General features: G+C 40.7%; 1 protein-coding gene across 7 annotated transcripts in view; it reads right to left on the reverse strand.

Annotated features, from left to right (window-relative positions):
- Positions 1 to 19,851, reverse strand: part of ctnnd2b (catenin (cadherin-associated protein), delta 2b) — a 115,310-nt gene that overhangs the window by 51,226 nt on the left and 44,233 nt on the right. For 6 of the 7 annotated variants that reach the window (XM_077229884.1, XM_077229922.1, XM_077229914.1 and 3 more), the window contains exon 3: positions 8,742 to 8,854. In XM_077229884.1, coding sequence (XP_077085999.1) covers positions 8,742 to 8,854 — 113 coding nt within the window. Of the gene's footprint in view, positions 1 to 8,741; positions 8,855 to 14,751; positions 14,885 to 19,851 lie in introns of those variants that run through there. The other variant, XM_077229932.1, reaches the window with a different exon arrangement.

Below are 19,851 nucleotides of genomic sequence, written 5' to 3' on the forward strand. Positions count from 1 at the left end.
TATATATATATATATACTGTATATATGGTAAAAGCAATCTTATTCAAAAGATGAAACCTTTATTTATTTTTATCATTTGTGCTGTGGAACAAAACCTAGCTGCCTATACTGCAGTAATACAAAATATTTTGTGTGTGTGTGTGTCTGTGTGTGTTTACAGTGTGTGTGTGTGTTTGTTACAGCCCGTTTGCTTTGGTTTGTCAAAGGAGAAAGAAAGTTGAGGTTTTAATGTGAAAGTGTGCTATGAAAAGCTGGAACAAAGCTGAGAGCGGCTTTTGTTCACTGCTAACATACGTGAGAAGAGTGAGAGAAGAGGGAGGGAGAGAAGAAGGCCGTCCCTAAACCACTGGGGGTCAATGAGTGCCTCCCAACTGACAAACAGAAAGATAGACGCATGCCATCAAAAAAAAAAGGTTGCTTGCTATTTTAAGCTATATATATATATATATATATATATATATATATATATATATATCATAGAGAAGAAGGAATTTAAATGTAAATTAAACACAGCTTAAAAAGAAGAATATAGTCCAAATAGTCTTGAAATTTAAAAGTAAGATTACACACATGAAACTAACCGGTGATTTTCACAAGCGTTTGATAGAGGGGGTGGGGCTAACTACTTTCCCATGTCTTCAGTGTGGTGCACAGGCCATGCTGTCAGACAAAGCATGTGAAAGGGCTTCACGTGATTGTATTAATGAGTGCGGAGCAGAGGCACTCATCTGTAAGAGCCAGGCCACCCATTATTAAACTCTACATGAGTTTGACTAAAATAGTCCTTGTTATTCCTGGTACTGTATGCGAGATATAGAACATGGAGAGTAATTTATCATGAAACATTTCAGCTAGACAGATTGAAACAATCTATTTAATCCATTTAGTCATTAGGGCTCCAAGATTACGCCACCTAAAAAGAAAATAAATATGTAAATTGTAAATTCAGACTTTCTTTCTGTGAATTTAAGACTATCCTGCTCACTCATTTCTTTATAATGAATGAGAATGTGAGCTCTCAGTGTTAAGCTTCAAAATGACTATAAAAGTATCATAAAAGTACCATTTACCAAGTCTTCTAAAGCCATATGATATCTTTCTGTGAGGAACAGGCTGAAATTCATGTCATTTTGCCAATCGAAGCACTCCTACAGTCCTTAAAAAGTCAGTTTAGCAAAAACATGAGAAAAGCAGAAACAATGCTGTGTGGGCTTTTGGACTCTTCATGGAATGATATAGGATACGCTACAAAACAAGAGAGATGTAACACAGTCCTCAAAGAGGAATACATTTCAATCCCAGTGCGAGAGAGTATCCCGTAATGAGAGAGCCCCTCTTGAAGTGCTGAATCATGGCCGTCTTTCTCACAGCAGAATTGTGTCAGAGGATATGAAAGCAATGGATGGTGCTGCACAGATGCTGTACAGCTGCTCTGTGATGGTGAACACGCTTTTACAGTGTATTACTATGAATGACATAAGGGTAAAATACTTCCACTACAAATCACAGTAACATAAACACGAGTCCCCAGACACCTTTGCTGTCCTGGCTGCCACAAAATGGAAATTCATGAAAACTTTTTTCAGAATGCTTTCAGTACTTGAAAGTTCAAGAGAACAGAATTTATTTGAAATAGAAATATTTTGCAACGTTGTAAATGTCTACTGTATCTTTTGAGAAATTATTTGCAATTTAATGCATTCTTGTTAAATAATTGTATTTTGTGTTATTAGTAAGCAATCCAAATCAGTATTATGCAATCCATGGTTTTGAACAAGTTACAACAAATACCACAGTTACACTATGGGTACTAAGTCACTGCATTTCTACTTTAAATGTTTCAAAAGGAGTTTCCGGACTGATTTGGATTTTAAAAAACAGATCCCAGTGTGCAGTAACAAGGCTAAGACAACAGCAGTTAGCCTGAGCAATTACAGGATCAATCACACATTTCCTATTGTAAGTGTGCTTTCTAAAAGGACAGAATGTTATTTCGACTGCATTTGAGGATGTGGTGGGTCATTAGGCTGACAGTGTGAGTGATGTCACATGTAGGGAGCTCAGTGGCTGAGATCTGCGCTATGCTAGGCCGGTTTATTTAAAGGGGTCATGAACTGCATTGTTTTATAATGTTTCCTGGGGTGCACTTATAATGTTAGTATACTTTTTACATAAAAAATAGTCATAATTTAGAAATTAAAGGCATTTTTCCTACCCTGATTTCAGCCCTTTGATTTGAACGTTTTAAGGGGCGTGTCTGCTGTGAGACTTCAGTGTAAACGCCCACTGCTGTGATTGGCTAAAATCTTTGCATATGAAATGGCTAGTACTACATGTTGAACTCTCTCGAAAACGTTTAGCACATGTTTACTATTACAGCAGTCAAGGTTAACTAATCTTGAAAAGTTTTGATTATAGCATTATATTTAGATCTATAGCACTATATTTAGATCATGGCATGAAAGGTTGAAGCAATCTCGAAATGTATCTCTAACTCGATTTCTGCATACTAACAAATGCTTTCATCATAACTAACAGTGCAAACACAATGTAAATAAGAGATTCGTTGAATATAACGAGAGTTTTGGCGAGACTCCAGAACTCAGTCAAAATTGCGACTGATTTACCAAAGAATCCACAGTGAAATGCACTGAATACAAATAAATAATATTCAACTGAGACATTCAGATTGTTGAAAATAAATAACCACATTCCTCACATTAGGATCCTTTGAAAGGTAATGTTATTTTTAGTCCAGTGAATCTGTATCGCTCTTCTCTCTTCGTCATCTCACTAACACGCCAGTGGCCAAAGTTGCGATGATGAAGTAGGAGTTGATCTTTTTCTTCAGAGGTGTTATTTCACCTATCTATGATGTCATAAATAGGTACATTCTACAAGGAGTCATTCTCTGGACTTGGTTACAATAAAAGCTGTTTTTGGTCTAACAAGGAAGTTTTCAGTTCTGAAACTTACAGGATATACTTATAGTATGATGACCTCTTGTGATAGGTCAAAAGCTCAAGGGAAATTTGATTTCTCAGTTCATGAACCCTTTAAGCTAGTCACAAGGCAGATCGAATATGTGTCGCTGTCTATTTATGACATTTCCACTGGCATGGACAGCCACGTAATGTTGTCAAAATACATTTTCCTCTCCTTCCTCTGTGTAAAAATAGACTAGAAAACATATTAAGACCTAAAACATTAGCATGAGCCTTTTGTCTTTTGACAGAAATGTTAATAAGTTAGCTGTATCTGAATCAAAATCTGTAATACGATATCTCTTCCAAAGAGTTATTTTATACAACTAATGAGAATGATTGTTTTTATTAAATGTCATTCAGCATAATCTGGTTATCAAAAGCTACATATAAAGCAGTACAACAATTGCTGGATCACCCCAGTAATTGAGATGAAGACAGTATCCTTGTCTCTCAGTCACCAGACTGGGTTTAAGTCTACATGGTTAGGCTAAAGTCAAACAGTCCGTGCTTATAACTGAACTTGGGCAGCAGAAGAAGCTTTCATCACCTCTTAAGCTAGACAGATTGCCTACTAAATCAATAAGCTCTGTATTCCCTGTACTGTATGGGGAGACACTTAGTGTGAGTCAGCCAGTGCACTAGACACCCTTAATATGCTTAATATCCTGTAAGAATGGAGAGGGATTGTCTGAGCACAGACACCCTGGGTGCACAGGCAGATGGGAAGGTTCCTTACTGCCAGTGTCCTCAACCCAGTCCCTTCGAGAAGGGATCAACAGGATGAATTTCAATGTGTATTTGTTCAAAACAATAGAAAATCCTGAAAGATTATATTTTGAAGAGTATTTGGTAACACTTTGCAATAAGGTTTCATTTGTTAACATTATTTAACTACATTAATTAACATTAACAGTGAACAATACTTCTAAGCATTTATTAATCTTAGTAAATGTTCATTTCAACCTTTACTAATACAATTATTAACTTAAAACGTTCTAGGCTATCTGTTACTATTAGTTGATGCACTGTGAACTAACATAAACATTTTTGTTAACTAACATTAACAAAGGGTAAGAAATGTTGTAAGAATATATTGGTCAATGTTAGTTCATGTTAGATATTGCATTAACAAATGTTAACAAATGAGAGCTTCTTGTAAAGTTTTACAGAATGCTTTTGTCCATATAATAAAAGTCAATGGGGTCCAAAACAACATTGGACCCCACTGACTTGTGTTGAATGGACCAAAAACAAAAAAGAAAAAAACACTGGCACTGTGTCTGAATATGCCTATTTCCATACTATATAGCAAAAAAAAAAGGGCCTGCAAAAAAATTAGTATCCTTAAAGTGCACTCTTCTATGCTGCATACCTGGATTTAAGGAACGACAATAACTTAATTTACATACTAACAATATACTCATGACTTAATTTAAACATTCCTAGTTAAAGAAGATTGCTGGTGGTGGCAGATTTTTGCTATCAATTACAGCACACTCAAACACCCAAACACACACAAAACTGTTTAGTGAATTCAGCCCACCATCTTTCTTTCCGTCAATTTATCCTCTGCAACTAGAGGGTGAAGAGAAATATAATGCATTTCAGTACATGTAAATATAGCAAATGCTGAAATAATGTACATACTTTACGAATTGAATAATACTACTATTTTCCCATTGCCAACTGTATGGCCAGAAGCTCTTGCTTGCCGTTTTACTATAGTGAGATTAGAGCTGTCAAACACATTGTCTCCTCAATACAACTTATTTACACCACATGCCAACAGAGCATTATCTCTCCTCGAGGCACACATTGTAGACGCGTACACAGTGCCAACGCAGTCCGAGCTCACAGGAGACTGGTGGACTAATCTGGCATGAAAACTGTCAAACAGCTTTGGCTTAATACTTCCTCGCTGTGCTCGACAGACAGCGTTTAGTAAGACAACTCCATGCTACCGGATAGGGCTCGACAGTGAACGTCTAGTCAAAGTCAAAGGCCTCACTCAGAGCAGCAGATGTTTGATGCTGTGGCTAGGTTCGGTCCGACTAGAGACAATAAGACAACATCACGTGGCATTTCCACTGTTGCCACAGGGGCATTTTGCATATCGGTTAATCAGAGATTTGTTTTGCCGAGTATCAGGTAGTTAGTTGAAGAACTAGGCCAGCACCATTGTGTTTTTTCAAAATGGAGTGCTATTTGAAAAGACCCATGTTTCATTAAACAAGTGGGTCATGGGCTGAAAGTGCTCTCTTTAGCCCACGGTACTTCTCCTGATGCTGACTTTCAGCTTGTTGCCTTATAAAAAAAGAAACAAATAATAGTGCAGTGTTTTGTATCTGTATTGTTATGCAATTGAAATCAAACACCATTTAGTAACACCATCACTGAAAGTATATGTCTGTTGAAGTGAACAGCAGAAATAAATGTGTACAAAGTAAAATAACAATGAACTGAGACCAATCAAGATCCATGCAACCTTGTTTAGATACATGAGTACCGCGTTATTTGACTAGCAGATTATATTTTGGCCTTGAGCTGCTTGTTTGTCTGTAAGCTGTATTTGTCTTGAGAAGAGATCTGACCTGACTCTTTAAGACTAAACATACTGACAGCAAGCAAAAAAATGAATGCAAGAACATTTAATGATCGAGCTTGATCAAAAATGAAAGACAGGTACAATCAATAACACTGAAGTCATTATAAATTTCTTAATTTTACCTATAACTAAATACTGTATATACAATCACCTAAAGGATTATTAGGAACACTATACTAATACTGTGTTTGACCCCCTTTCGCCTTCAGAACTGTCTTAATTCTACGTGGCATTGATTCAACAAGGTACTGAAAGCATTCTTTAGAAATGTTGGCCCATATTGATAGGATAGCATCTTGCAGTTGATGGAGATTTGTGGGATGCACATCCAGGGCACGAAGATCCCGTTCCACCACATCCAAAAGATGCTCTATTGGGTTGAGATCTGGTGACTGTGGGGGCAATTTTAGTACAGTGACCTCATTGTGATGTTCAAGAAACCAATTTGAAATGATTCGAGCTTTGTGACATGGTGCATTATCCTGCTGGAAGTAGCCATCAGAGGATGGGAACATGGTGGCCATGAAGGGAATGGACATGGTCAGAAACAATGCTCAGGTAGGTCGTCCCAATTGGAACTAAGGGGCCTAAAGTCTGCCAAGAAAACATCCCCCAAACCATTACACCACCACCCCCAGCCTGCCAAGTGGTAACAAGGCATGTTGGATCCATGTGCTCATTCTGTTTACGCCAAATTCTGACTCTACCATCTGAATGTCTCAGAAGGAAATCGAGACTCATCAGACCAGGCAACATTTTTCCAGTCGTCAACTGTCCAATTTTGGTGAGCTCTTGCAAATTGTAGCCTCTTTTTCCTATTTTTAGTTGAGATGAGTGCTACCCGGTGGGGTCTTCTGCTGTTGTAGCCCATCCGCCTCAAGGTTGTGCGTGTTGTGGCAAATTCAAAAATGCTTTGCTGCATACCTCGGTTGTAACGAGTGTTTATTTCAGTCAAAGTTGCTCTTCTATCAGCTTGAATCAGTCGGCCCATTCTCCTCTAACCTCTAGCATCAACAAGGCATCTTCACCCACAAGACTGCCGCATACTGGATGTTTTTCCCTTTTCACACCATTCTTTTTAAACCCTAGAAATGGTTGTGCGTGAAAATACCAGTAACTGAGCAGATTGTGAAATACTCAGACCGGCCCATCTGGCACCAAAATTGCTTAAATCACCTTTCTTTCCCATTCTGACATTCAGTTTGGAGTTCAGGAGATTGTCTTGACCCGGACCACACCCCTATATGCACTGAAGCAACTGCCATGTGATCAGTTGATTAGATAATTGATTAGATCAATAATGAGAAATTGAACAGGTGTTCCTAATATACCTTTAGGTGAGTGTATATACACGCCAAAATGGGCATAAATTCTAAAAATGCTCATAAAAAAACTTAAGCTCTCAACTGAGTCGGATAAACTCTTTATCCGATAAGAAAACATGCGCATTTCAGCATCTGAAATGCTGTTTTGGTTGTTCTGAAATGCCTGATCAAAGTTTGTTGTCAAAGTGGTTCGGTATAATTTCCTCCCAGAACACGACTGTGTTCCCAAACAACAGGCATCCGCCTCCGAAAGCAAGATAACTTTATTGCGTTTCGTCTGCACACTCTGAGGCGCATGTCATTTATTATGTACAAAATTATTATTATATACAATGGCTTCTCCTACTGCAGCAACTTCCATTTTTTTGTGAAATTTAGAGCCAGTTTATCAGGAAGTGACAATTTGGCTCTCATCGGCTCACTGGATGGAAACGGTTCTTTATTCGCAAATGTTTTATGTGATATTCCAACTTTGCGCATAAGTTAAATTCACAACTTCTGATGGGAAAATAGCTACTGACAGTAGAGATACTAACAGTAATGATACAAACAGGGCTAGTGCCTACTGTGGATAGAGGTTTCTAAAGTTAATAGCTACTCTGCATTTTCACTGGCCACAATTTTGGCATACCATGAGGAAAAAGTAAATTTTTAATATCATCTCATAATTTGGCAGCCAGTATATTAGGCTGCTGTCACTTTGTGACCTGATGCACCGACCAAATATACTCTTTTATATAGCTAATATACTTGGTTTTATGTGCGCACACTTTGGGTGTGAGCACAGAATCTGCGGGAATTATTAAAATTTTTCACAATACGCGAAATCCTACGCCGAAATTCAAGCCCTGTATAAGCAACAATATTCATCCGGAGGCAGAGCAAATAAAACAGTGAGTGAGGGGAGGCGGGTGTGTCTGTCAACTCGCTGTCGGAGAGATGAGATGAGAGCGAGAAAGTGCAGCTGGTATTGTGTCTATTCTGCGGAATATGAGTATCGGAAGCATTTCAGATATTTCAGTATCGGTATGTATCGAAAAATCTATATTTTTGACAACACTACATTACACTTAGCATATTATTTTAGAAGCCTTTTTAAAAGACTACGATTGAAAAAATTTTATTATATAAAATTCAACCCACCAAAGTGGCTAGTTAGTGACTGCGTTACACGCCACTGTTGAAATCCACCCGTATTTGGTGGGTTGGTGGGTGTTAATGTCAAGCCCTGGATACAAATATATAACTTTAAACCTGATATCACCCTGTACAACAGGATCTTACTGACAAAGCAAGCAACGTGGGAGTCTTATTGACTGACTGAACAGCTGAAGGACATTTGATTTATTGAGTTTTCAGGCTTGATGAATAAACAGAGGATAATACAATGGGGCCATTCAATTCAATTTCAACATTTGCTGTAAACAGTGATTAGAAGCACTTATCAGCCTCTGAAGGGTCAAACTGATTGCATATAATCCATAGTCTGTTTTATTATAGTATCTGTTCTCGTTTACTGTTGAGATTTTAATTATAGGCTGGATTCAAAGCTTGTGACAACTTAACCCTTTGTTTAATTAGCAGTATTGAAAGAGCTTACTTAAAGAGAGAGGGTTAAGATCTGAGTCTCCTCTGAATGTGGTTACATGAAATATGCATGATGGAATAAGCTGGGAAAGGATATCAAGATACTGTATTTTCACAGAATTAAAAAAAACATGATTTTAATGGCATTTGATGGACATATTTGAGGGTGTAGATCTAGGGGTGATTGAGGGATGAGACAGATTGAGTAACTGAGAGGTGTCATTCCACTAGACCCACCTGATGCTGCTCATGCTTCCGGTCTCAGATCCCAGCTTGCATCTCTCCAGCTGGGTGGCAACAATCTGCCTCTCAGCCTCCAACTCTCTCGTCAGTCGCTCAAATTGCAGCTCCTGCACACATAAAGCAGTCAGAGCATATGTGTAAAGCCCTAAAGGAATTATTGAATTGATTCTGTCTATATCACACATGCACTTACACATGCTCCAGTAACTACGACAGAGAGAGAGAGAGAGAGAGAGAGAGAGAGAGAGAGAGAGAGAGAGAGAGAGAGAGCAAGTGTGTGTGTGTGAGTTGGTTTATGTGGTTTATGAGCACACAAATTTGTATAATGACATGTGTATTACACTGGTATTACAACTTATGGGTGGTTTATGAGGACATTTCAAAAGTCCTCATAAATCAAATGGCTTAAAAAACATAAAAAACAATGTTTGATTAAAAAATTAAAAATGCAGCATGTCTCCTGTGATGGGTAGGTTTAGGGATGGGGCAGTGTAGGGGGATAGAATATATAGTTTGTACAGTATAAAAACCATTACACCTATGGAGAGTCCTCATAAACCACATAAACCAATGTGTGTGTGTGTGTGTGTGTGTGTGTGTGTGTGTGTGTGTGTGTGTGTGTGTGTGTGTGTGTGTGTGTGTGTGTGTGTGTGTGTGTGTGTGTGTGTGTGTGTGTTTATGATGCGCAGGAGTGGACAAAAGCGAAGCGAAGAGAGACCGAGGTTGTTCGAGCATTATACAATTTGTTCATAAATAAATGACAAATTTCAGCATTAGAATAATCTCTATAGCCTATTGGTATCATCTGCAACGTTTTAATTAATTTACATGGTTATACAAATAAAATCAAAAAAATAACCTGCAGGGAACCTTCTGGGAAGGTTATAAAATAAAACCTAAAAATAACAGGGAACGTTCTCTTTAGGTTATAGAATAAAACCCGAAAATAACCTGCAGGGAACATTCCCAGAATACAACTTTTTTTGACCGGTTGTAAACACGTGCGGCAAACATGTCTAGAATTTGGCTTAAATAACCTCTGATGATGACGTTCTCTGTAGGTTATAAAAATAAACCCCAAAAATATTATATTTTATTATTATTATTATTTTTTTGGTAAATTGTTCAGTATTATATTGAGAGAGCACTTCCTATTAAACGGTTTACTTTTGTGAGGAAGAAAATACTTAGGCTACAGTATGTCTGTAAGTATGTAAGTTTTAGCATTTTAATATGCACTACAAGGAGTATGTATATTTTTTATTATTATTTATTCATTTTTGGTACATTTATTAAGTAGCATAATTTATTTTTAAACTTATTTGTTGGCCAGTTGTGGTCTGTGTAATATATAGTATAAACCATCTATTATGTTTTATTGTTCTACTATAGAAATGATAATATTTAGAATAATATATTGAATTGAATAGGTGTCTCTCACATTGTCCCACAGCAACATTAAAATAGTGTAGATTAGTGTTCAATGTTTTTTAATAATAATTTATTCTATTAAGTGTCCATTTCATTAATTTAACATATTTAATACTGGGGGCATCTAAGATATTTGACATAGGCCTATTTGAATTTTTTTTTAAAGTAACACAATAGTTACTTTCTCTGGTAATTAGTTACATGCAACTCAGTTACTAACTCAGTTACTATTTGTGAGAAGTAACTAGTAACTATAACTAATTACTTTTTTTAAGTAACATGCCCAACACTGCTTATATATGATGTTGCAATGAGAAAAGTTTTGCATTATTTTTAATTCAAAAGGTTGGGGTCCATAGGTTTTTTTCTTAAGATTTTGAAAGCTTGTAAGCTCTTAAGCTCATCAAGGCTTCATTTCAGTAACAGTCTCATCTTCTTCCGCTTATACGGGGCCGGGTCGCAGAAGCAGCAGTCTAAGCAGAGACGCCCAGACTTCCCTCTCTCTAGACACTTCCTCCAGCTCTTCCAGGGGAATACCGAGGCATTCCCAGGCCAGCCTGTAGGACGTGCCAGAACACCTCCCCGGGAAGGCGTCCAGGAGGCATCCGGAACAGATGTCCGAGCCGCCTCAGCTGGCTCCTCTCAATGTGGAGGAGCAGTGGCTCTACTCTGAGCTCCTGCCGAGTGACCAAGCTCCTCACCCTATTTCTAAGGGAGCGCCCAGCCACCCTGCGGAGAAAGCTCATTTCGACCACCTGTATCCGGGATCTTGTCCTTTCGGTCATGACCCACAGCTCATGACCATAGGTGAGAGTAGGAACGTAGATCGAACGGTATATCAAGAACTTCGCCTTGCAGCTCAGCTCCCTCTTCACCACGACAGACCGGTACATCGACCGCATTAATGCAGAAGCTGGACCGATCCGTCTATCGATCGCCCGTTCCATCCTTCCCTCACTCATGAACAAGACCCCAAGATACTTGAACTCCTCTACTTGAGGCAGGAACTCTCCAACAACCTGAACCAAGTAAGCCACCCTTTTCTGACTGAGAACCATGGCCTCGGACTTGGAGGTGCCGATTCTCATCCCAGCCGCTTCACACTCGTTTGCAAATTGTCCCAGTGCACACCGAAGGTCCTGGTCTGATGAGACCAACACAACAACATCATCCAATATCGCGTGGTCCCCAAAACGGACACCCTACGGCCCCTGACTGTGTCTACAAATTCTGTCCATAAAAATTATGAACAGAACCGGTGATGAAGGGCAGCCCTGCCGGAGTCCAACATGCACCAGGAACAAGTCTGACTTACTGCCGGCAATGCGAACCAAGCTCCTGCTATGGTCGTACGGGGACCGGACAGTCCTTAACAGAAGGCCCCGGACCCCATACTCCCAGAGCACCCTCCACAGGATGCCGCGAGGGACACAGTCGAATGCCTTCCCTAAATTCACAAAGCACATGTGGATTGGTTGGGCAAACTACCATGAACCCTCCAGCACTGAAGAGGGTACAGAGCTGTTCCACACTGTTCCTCCTGAATCCGGGGTTCGGCTATCGGCAGAATTCTCCTCTCCAGTACCCTGGAATAGACTTTCCCGGGGAGGCTGAGAAGTGTGATCCACCCCGGTCTGCCAGTCCAGAGGTACTGTCCCCAACCACCACGTGATGCGTCAGCCAAGACAGCCCCACAACATCCAGAGACTTGAGGTACTCGGGCGGGATCTCATCCACCCCCGGTGCCTTGCCACCGAGAATCTCCTTAGCTACCTCGGTGACTTCAGCTTGGGTGACAGACGAGTCCCCCTCTGAACCCTCTGCTTCCTCAATGGAAGAAGTGTCGGTCGGATTGAGGAGATCCTCGAAGTATTCCTTCCACCGTCCGACGATATAATATATTTTAAAATGTAATTTATTCCTGTGATGGCAAAGCTGAATTTTCAGCTTCAGAAATCATTCTAATTTGCTCATTTGGTGCTCAGGAAATATTTCTTATTATTAAAAACAACAGCATTATTTGAAATAGAAATATTTTGTAATCTCATCTCTTGTCTCTCACCTTTGATCACTTTAATGTGTCCTTGCTGAATGAAAGTAATAATAACTTACTGACCTCAAACTTTTGAAAGGTGGTGTATATAGGTCCTTCTCAAAAAATTAGCATATTGTGATAAAGTTCATTATTTTCCATAATGTAATGATAAAAATTAAACTTTCATATATTTTAGATTCATTGCACACCAACTGAAATATTTCAGGTCTTTTATTGTTTTAATACTGATGATTTTGGCATACAGCTCATGAAAACCCAAAATTCCTGTCTCAAAAAATTAGCATATCATGAAAAGGGTCTCTAAACGAGCTATTAACCTAATCATCTGAATCAACTAATTAACTCTAAACACCTGCAAAAGATTCCTGAGGCTTTTAAAAACTCCCAGCCTGTTTCATTACTCAAAACCGCAATCATGGGTAAGACTGCCGACCTGACTGCTGTCCAGAAGGCCATCATTGACACCCTCAAGCAAGAGTGTAAGACAGAAAGAAATTTCTGAACAAATAGGCTGTTCCCAGAGTGCTGTATCAAGGCACCTCAGTGGGAAGTCTGTGGGAAGGAAAAAGTGTGGCAAAAAACGCTGCACAACGAGAAGAGGTGACCGGACCCTGAGGAAGATTGTGGAGAAGGACCGATTCCAGACCTTGGGGGACCTGCGGAAGCAGTGGACTGAGTCTGGAGTAGAAACATCCAGAGCCACCGTGCACAGGCGTGTGCAGGAAATGGGCTACAGGTGCCGCATTCCCCAGGTCAAGCCACTTTTGAACCAGAAACAGCGGCAGAAGCGCCTGACCTGGGCTACAGAGAAGCAGCACTGGACTGTTGCTCAGTTTTGCATGTCATTCGGAAATCAAGGTGCCAGAGTCAGGAGGAAGACTGGGGAGAAGGAAATGCCAAAATGCCTGAAGTCCAGTGTCAAGTACCCACAGTCAGTGATGGTCTGGGGTGCCATGTCAGCTGCTGGTGTTGGTCCACTGTGTTTTATCAAGGGCAGGGTCCATGCAGCTAGCTATCAGGAGATTTTGGAGCACTTCATGCTTCCATCTGCTGAAAAGCTTTATGGAGATGAAGATTTCATTTTTCAGCACAACCTGGCACCTGCTCACAGTGCCAAAACCACTGGTAAATGGTTTACTGACCATGGTATTACTGTGCTCAATTGGCCTGCCAACTCTCCTGACCTGAACCCCGTAGAGAATCTGTGGGATATTGTGAAGAGAAAGTTGAGAGACGCAAGACCCAACACTCTGGATGAGCTTAAGGCCGCTATCGAAGCATCCTGGGCCTCCATAACACCTCAGCAGTGCCACAGGCTGATTGCCTCCATGCCACGCCGCATTGAAGCAGTCATTTCTGCAAAAGGATTCCCGACCAAGTATTGAGTGCATAACTGAACATAATTATTTGAAGGCTGACTTTTTTTTTTGTATTAAAAATACTTCTTTTATTGGTCGGATGAAATATGCTAATTTTTTGAGACAGGAATTTTGTGTTTTCATGAGCTGTATGCCAAAATCATCAGTATTAAAACAATAAAAGACCTGAAATATTTCAGTTGGTGTGCAATGAATCTAAAATATATGAAAGTTTAATTTTTATCATTACATTATGGAAAATAATGAACTTTATCACAATATGCTAATTTTTTTAGAAGGACCTATACTTAATTATTGGCCCTGGCCATAATGAGTTAAATGGTTGCAAAGTATATTCATTTAAAAATGAAACCGTACATTCTCTTTAACTACTCTACAGTTTCTCCAGATATCCAATGGAAGTATTCTGAACTTTGATAGTCACTGGACCATTCCAGCACTATGCACCACTTTCTCTCCACTCAATTAGATATGCACTGCTTAACATTTAATGACAAACTTGTCAATGCTAAATCAGAGATGAAATCCCAGAGCTCCTCTTTAAAGTAATCACTGTGAAAATCCAGTCAGAAACACTGCACTATGTGCCTGCGCCCGGGGCTACGACAGTCAATGCAACGTTCCCACTTCTTTTGTGACAAGGCTGAAATGAGTTCACTCAGCCACAAGGTCAAAGACTCTCTCCCTAGAGCGGTTAATGCTAAGAGGGCTCCAGAACACACGCTATTTTGGGCAGAAACCCAGATGAAGGCTACAAAAATTCCCTTTCAGAGTGTTGAAGAGAGCTCTATGGACCATGACGACTAAAGAGGCGCTAACTGAAGCATTTTCAACAATCATCATACACGTCTAGGGTCTCAATTAATGACGATATGGCAGACGCTTCTCTGTGCATTTGCATCAAACAGGCAAGCTGCTTAGCTTGAAAAGCATGCTCATTTCAACTCTGCAATTACGATTCTAATAAGCATAATCTCTGACCTTTCTTATTTCACATCAACAAGTTCATGATGGAGCCACCAACAGAGAACAACAACTGATAAGACTCTAAAAATCTACAACAACAACAAAACTGCTCCAGTTTTCCATCAACCCACAATAAAACACCTGTTGCCTTCACAAATAACACTGTTCTTACCGGCACATGTACCATACTCCAGAGGCTGTCCGTGCTGAGAACAAGCAGTGTTGGCGCATCACTATCCCACTAAACTGCGTTCATCTCTGCTTATCAAGAGAGTAAAGTCATTAGAGAAACTACAAGAGTGGTAGTGACTGCCTTCCAGCGGGAAAGCAGAAAGTGGAGTGCAGTCAGGCACAAAGGTCGTCATGGCAACAGTGAATTTAGAGCCCCTTTGGCATTATTTATGCAACATTGCATCACAAAGGGTCCCTCCCACCAGCGAGCCAGCCAAATACCACTGCCCTCCAGTCACTCTTCCGCCTCCTCCTAAAATCTTCCCCTCTTTCTGACGCCATCTGTGCTCCACTCTGAAGTGGAGAAGGGGGGAGAAGCAGGGTCTCATTGAAAGCGTCGTAGAACGCCAGAGAGAAAGAGGTGTTTTTTGCAGGTCCTGGCAGTAAAAAGCACTGTTCCACTGAGCAATGCTAAGCTTTGTGCTTCCTCTAGGGATCCTAACAGGCTGTTCTGCCTCAGTAGCCTGCAATGGACAGGCTCCCTGAGCGGGGAGTAGCCTCCACTTTCCACTTGTCACAAAAGTTGGTTAAATATTGCACTCCGTACAGACAGGAACGCACTCAGTGAGTCACCTGGACCAATTTTTTTTTATTTCTTTAGCATTCAATGCAGTGTTGTCGTTTTTTTCAGCTCCTATACTATACTACTTATTTCATTAGGTAAAAACTGCAAGACCAGGAATGCAACAAGGATGAGAAACAGGAACGTATTACCATTATCTTACATATTAACTCTATAAAATGAAAAGTAAATAAACATCCAAGAAAATAAACATCCAAGGGACAGAGAAATTGATTTGACTGCTTCAAGAGCTGAATGTGGTCTTCTGGCCTAAATGCCTAATTGTGCCCTGTGGACAAAGACTGACATTTAAGTTTCTTCATTGGTCCGATTGATTGCAAAATGTCACTTGGGGTTCGCCTCACGAGTTCCTTTAAGGATTTAACCCAATTTCTATAATTTCACAGGGTTTAATGAGTCCAGACTCACTCCACAGCCTGACCAAACTGACGGAGCACCATACAGTGTTAAACAGGCAGGAATGACTCAAATGAATGAACACATATTCTTGGTTGCAAATTACAGCAAAAATAAAGATATTCAAAAGACCTCAGGATAAACTTCAAATAAACTTAAACCATCTTTTTGTTGATAATTTGCTCATTTCTCAAAACAAACTCAACACATTTATGAATATTAAAAGTAATTAAAAGAACGGCTTTATTTGATTGAATATGTGACGTTAATTGTGTGACTAAGGAAACTCTAAATGACTTCACTTCTGGCTAAAGTAAATCACTCCTATCGGATGGAGATATAATGAGCTGCTTAACATACTTTCCCTAAAATAATGACCAAAAATGCAGAGTTAGAATTAAATGGGAAGAAATATTCGACCTTAGCCGTACCCCTAACAAACACTGACACTTTCTCCAAAGAATCCTTGCCATGCTCATAATAAAACTTTACATGCCTGTGGCTTTTTTTGAGTAGTTAGTGTGTCAATTTAACAACACTAAGATAAATTTCTTTAATTAACACCACATTAAAGGAATAACAAGAGAGAAAAAACTATAAGCTGAGCTTCTAGAGCAGCTCTTCTGAAAATTAATTAAACATAGAAAGTCTGTACTTTATAAATATGACTAATATAATCACTATATCAACACAGTCTGAGAAAGAAACACTCAAGGGGAAATAATAAAATAAAGTGTTCATTATATAGAAGAAATCACACTCATAGATCTTATACTTCCGATGCAGCACCTACTGTTCTTGTGAGTAGTGAGCATTGCATATAAGTCCAAGTTGTTAAACATGCACTCCCTTGCTGATTGACCAGTGCACTTGATTCTGTTTAGCACAAGTGATACAGGAGAATTTTAATGGGAGAGAGTCATCGTACACAGGAGACTGTGTTCTGCTTGCACGTGCAACCTTGAAAACTGCAAACAAAGCACACATACAAGAGACCTGGACATTTTGGTACATTGTGGTATTGTTTTTATACACAGGTCTTCAGTGCTACAGAGCATCCTTTGTCTTTATAATCTACATTGGTTTTAGATCAACAGTTCAGTTTATTCTGTGAATTTTGCATCATAACCTCTGTCTAAACCACTTTTACCTAATGCATCCAAAATGGGAGATTGCCATCTAGTGGAGGAAATTTTTTTTTGGTGATTTATCATAATTTCAGTGAGTAGACAAGCAGTGGCAGAATGATAAACATTTTTTTTCAGTGTATTTTGAAATGGACATCATGCCAGCTGCACTTGATAACAGTATCATGAATCAGAGATACTATATGACTATAATAAAAAGCAGACTAAGAAATTGCTGAAAAACATACACAAGGTCATACTGAAACATGGATGTGGTATATGCATACAGACCACATGAAATCATGAAAATATGAGTTTTAGTTTATGGCTTTTCTGCTAGTTTTGGGGTCTTCTTGATGCTAGTGTACTCCTAAATGTTGACAAAACACTTTAAGAATATGTAAAATATTTCTCTTTTAGCAAATGGACCAGAAATAATGATGATTTTATTTTTTAAAATATTTTTTACAAATTTTTATCCAATAAAATATACACGAAATATAAAATGTACGCTAACATAGCATACCACTGATTAGCAATAGCAAGCAAGGTCTCTTTGTCTACATATATGAAAAATAAATGCATTTGATCAGAAAAAGCAAAAACAACTAATTTTGAATGGCCATTGATGGAGAAATATACTTTTTAAAGCCAAAAGGTGTAGTTGCAGTATCTACCAGCAGGGGCTAAAATACTATCCCTTGATAGAGAGTAGCAATTCATGGTTCAAAAGTTTGGGATTGGAAAGATTTCTTTCTTTTCTTTCTTTTTTTAAAGAAATTAATACTTTTATTGAGAAAGGAAAGATGCGTTAAAAAATTGATCAAAAGTGACAGTAAAGATATTTATAATGTTACGAAAGATTTCAATAAAAAATACTACTTGGACCTGCGAGTCTTGAATCGGGCCCTTCGAGCTTCAATTCAAGATGCAAACGCAGAAATTTATTTTCGAATGCATCCATCCCCGAGACTGATTCGCAGCGATCGACCTGAAGGACGCGTACTTTCATGTCTCCATCCTACCGCGACACAGGCCATTCCTGCGCTTCGCGTTCAAGGGTCGAGCGTATCAGTACAAAGTCCTACCATATCCCTGTCACCCCAAGTCTTTACAAAGGTCGCGGGGGTGGCCATTCCTCCCATGAGAGAGCATGGTGTTCGTAACTATCTCGACAACTGGCTGATACTAGGGAGCAGCTGTGCGAACACAGGGACTTGTTCCTTCAACATATCAGCCAGTTGGGTCTTCGGGTCAACTGGGAAAAGTGCGAACTAACCCCCGTGCTGAGGATATCTTTTCTCAGTATGGAACTGGACTCGGTCTAACAGACCGCGCGCCTCACAGAGGAACGTGTCCGGTCGGTGCTGAACTGCCTAAATACTCTAATGAGCAGAACAGTGGTCCCAGTGAAACTTTTTCAGAGGCTCCTGGGGCATATGGCAGCCGCAGCTGCAGTAACGCCGCTGGACTTGCTCTATATGAGACCGCTTCAGCACTGGCTTCATGGCTGAGACCCGAGAACTCGCCCGCCACCTCCTCCTATGGAGTCAGAAGCATCTGAGGTCACTTCGTGCCACTTATATTCCCGGCCTGCTCAATCGTGCCGCCGACGAGCTTTCACGACAGCCTGTGGCCCAGGGAGAGTTGAGACACCATCCCCAGGCGGTCCAGCTGATCGGGGCCGCACAGATACATCTGTTTGCCTCTGCGAACTCGTCCCATTGCCAGTTGTTTTACTCCCTGACCAAGGGGACCCTCGGCACAGATGCACTGGCACAAAGCTGGCCCCAGGGCCTCCGCAAGTATGCGTTTCCCCCAGTGAGCCTTCTTGCACAGACACTGAAGTCAGGGAGGAAGAGTAGAAGGTCTTGCTAGCTGCCCCTTATTGGCCCAACCGGACCTGGTTCCACGAACTCATGCTCCTCTCGACAGCCCCTCCCTGGCCTATTCCTTCAAAGAGGACCTTCACTCTCAGGGACGGGCTACCGTATGGCACCAGCACCCAGACCTCTGGAAACTCCATGTCTGGTCCCTGGACAGGATGCGGAGGTTCTAGGTGTCAGGTGCCACAATCAGTCGTAGACACCATCACTTCTGCAAGAGCACCCTCTACGAGGCATGCTTACGCCCTGAAGTGGAACCTGTTCATTGAGTGGTGTTCTTCTCACCGAGAAGACCCCCGAAGGTGTTCGATCGGTTCCGTGCTTTCTTTCCTGCAAGATAGGCTGGAGCGAGGGCTGTCTCCCTCCACCCTCAAAGTTTATGTTGCCTAAATTGCCGCACATCCCGATGCAGTGGATGGGAGACGCTGGGAAAGCACAACCTGATCGTTAGGTTCCTGAGGCTGAATTTTTAGCCGAACCCTGTTGAGTTCCTCTACACCCCTTTGGCAACGGACGTGACGGAGCGTCCGATGCCAGGCCTAACACTCGTATTCACTGGTGAAACCTATGCTAGGCTGGGTCCATATTTTCTGATCTCTACGGCGATCCCATATGTGTATTCTTCCACGGTACAGCTCTCTGCGGCGAGGCCGTGTCTTTCCCTTGGCAGAGCCCATTCTGCCATCACTGACCGGATGAGTCTCCCCCCTGTTATAGGCTGGAGCCCCCTCAGTGACATTCCATATGTTGTACTGCCCGGTAATACGTCCAGTCCCTATGTGTATCCTCCACATGTATACCTCCCTACGAGCAGGATGTGGCTTCTGCAGCGTCTTCCTTTCCTCGAAAGGGCACGCTTTCCCAGTGTTATACAAGTCTGACTGAGTGGGTCTTGAGGAACAGCAGTGACTTCCCTGGCCTAAGTCCTGTCCTATCTCCGCCTTCGTCTACTACGTTGAACGTGCGCGACTGAAAAGGATTGTCTCGGTTACCTATGTAACCCTCGTTACCTGAAAGAGTAAGGGTGGAGTGTGAGATGCAAATCTCAC

This window comes from Siphateles boraxobius, unplaced genomic scaffold (assembly GCF_051911475.1).
Source record: "Siphateles boraxobius isolate OS27281-9 unplaced genomic scaffold, OSU_SipBor_1 1, whole genome shotgun sequence".
NCBI lineage: Eukaryota > Metazoa > Chordata > Actinopteri > Cypriniformes > Leuciscidae > Siphateles > Siphateles boraxobius.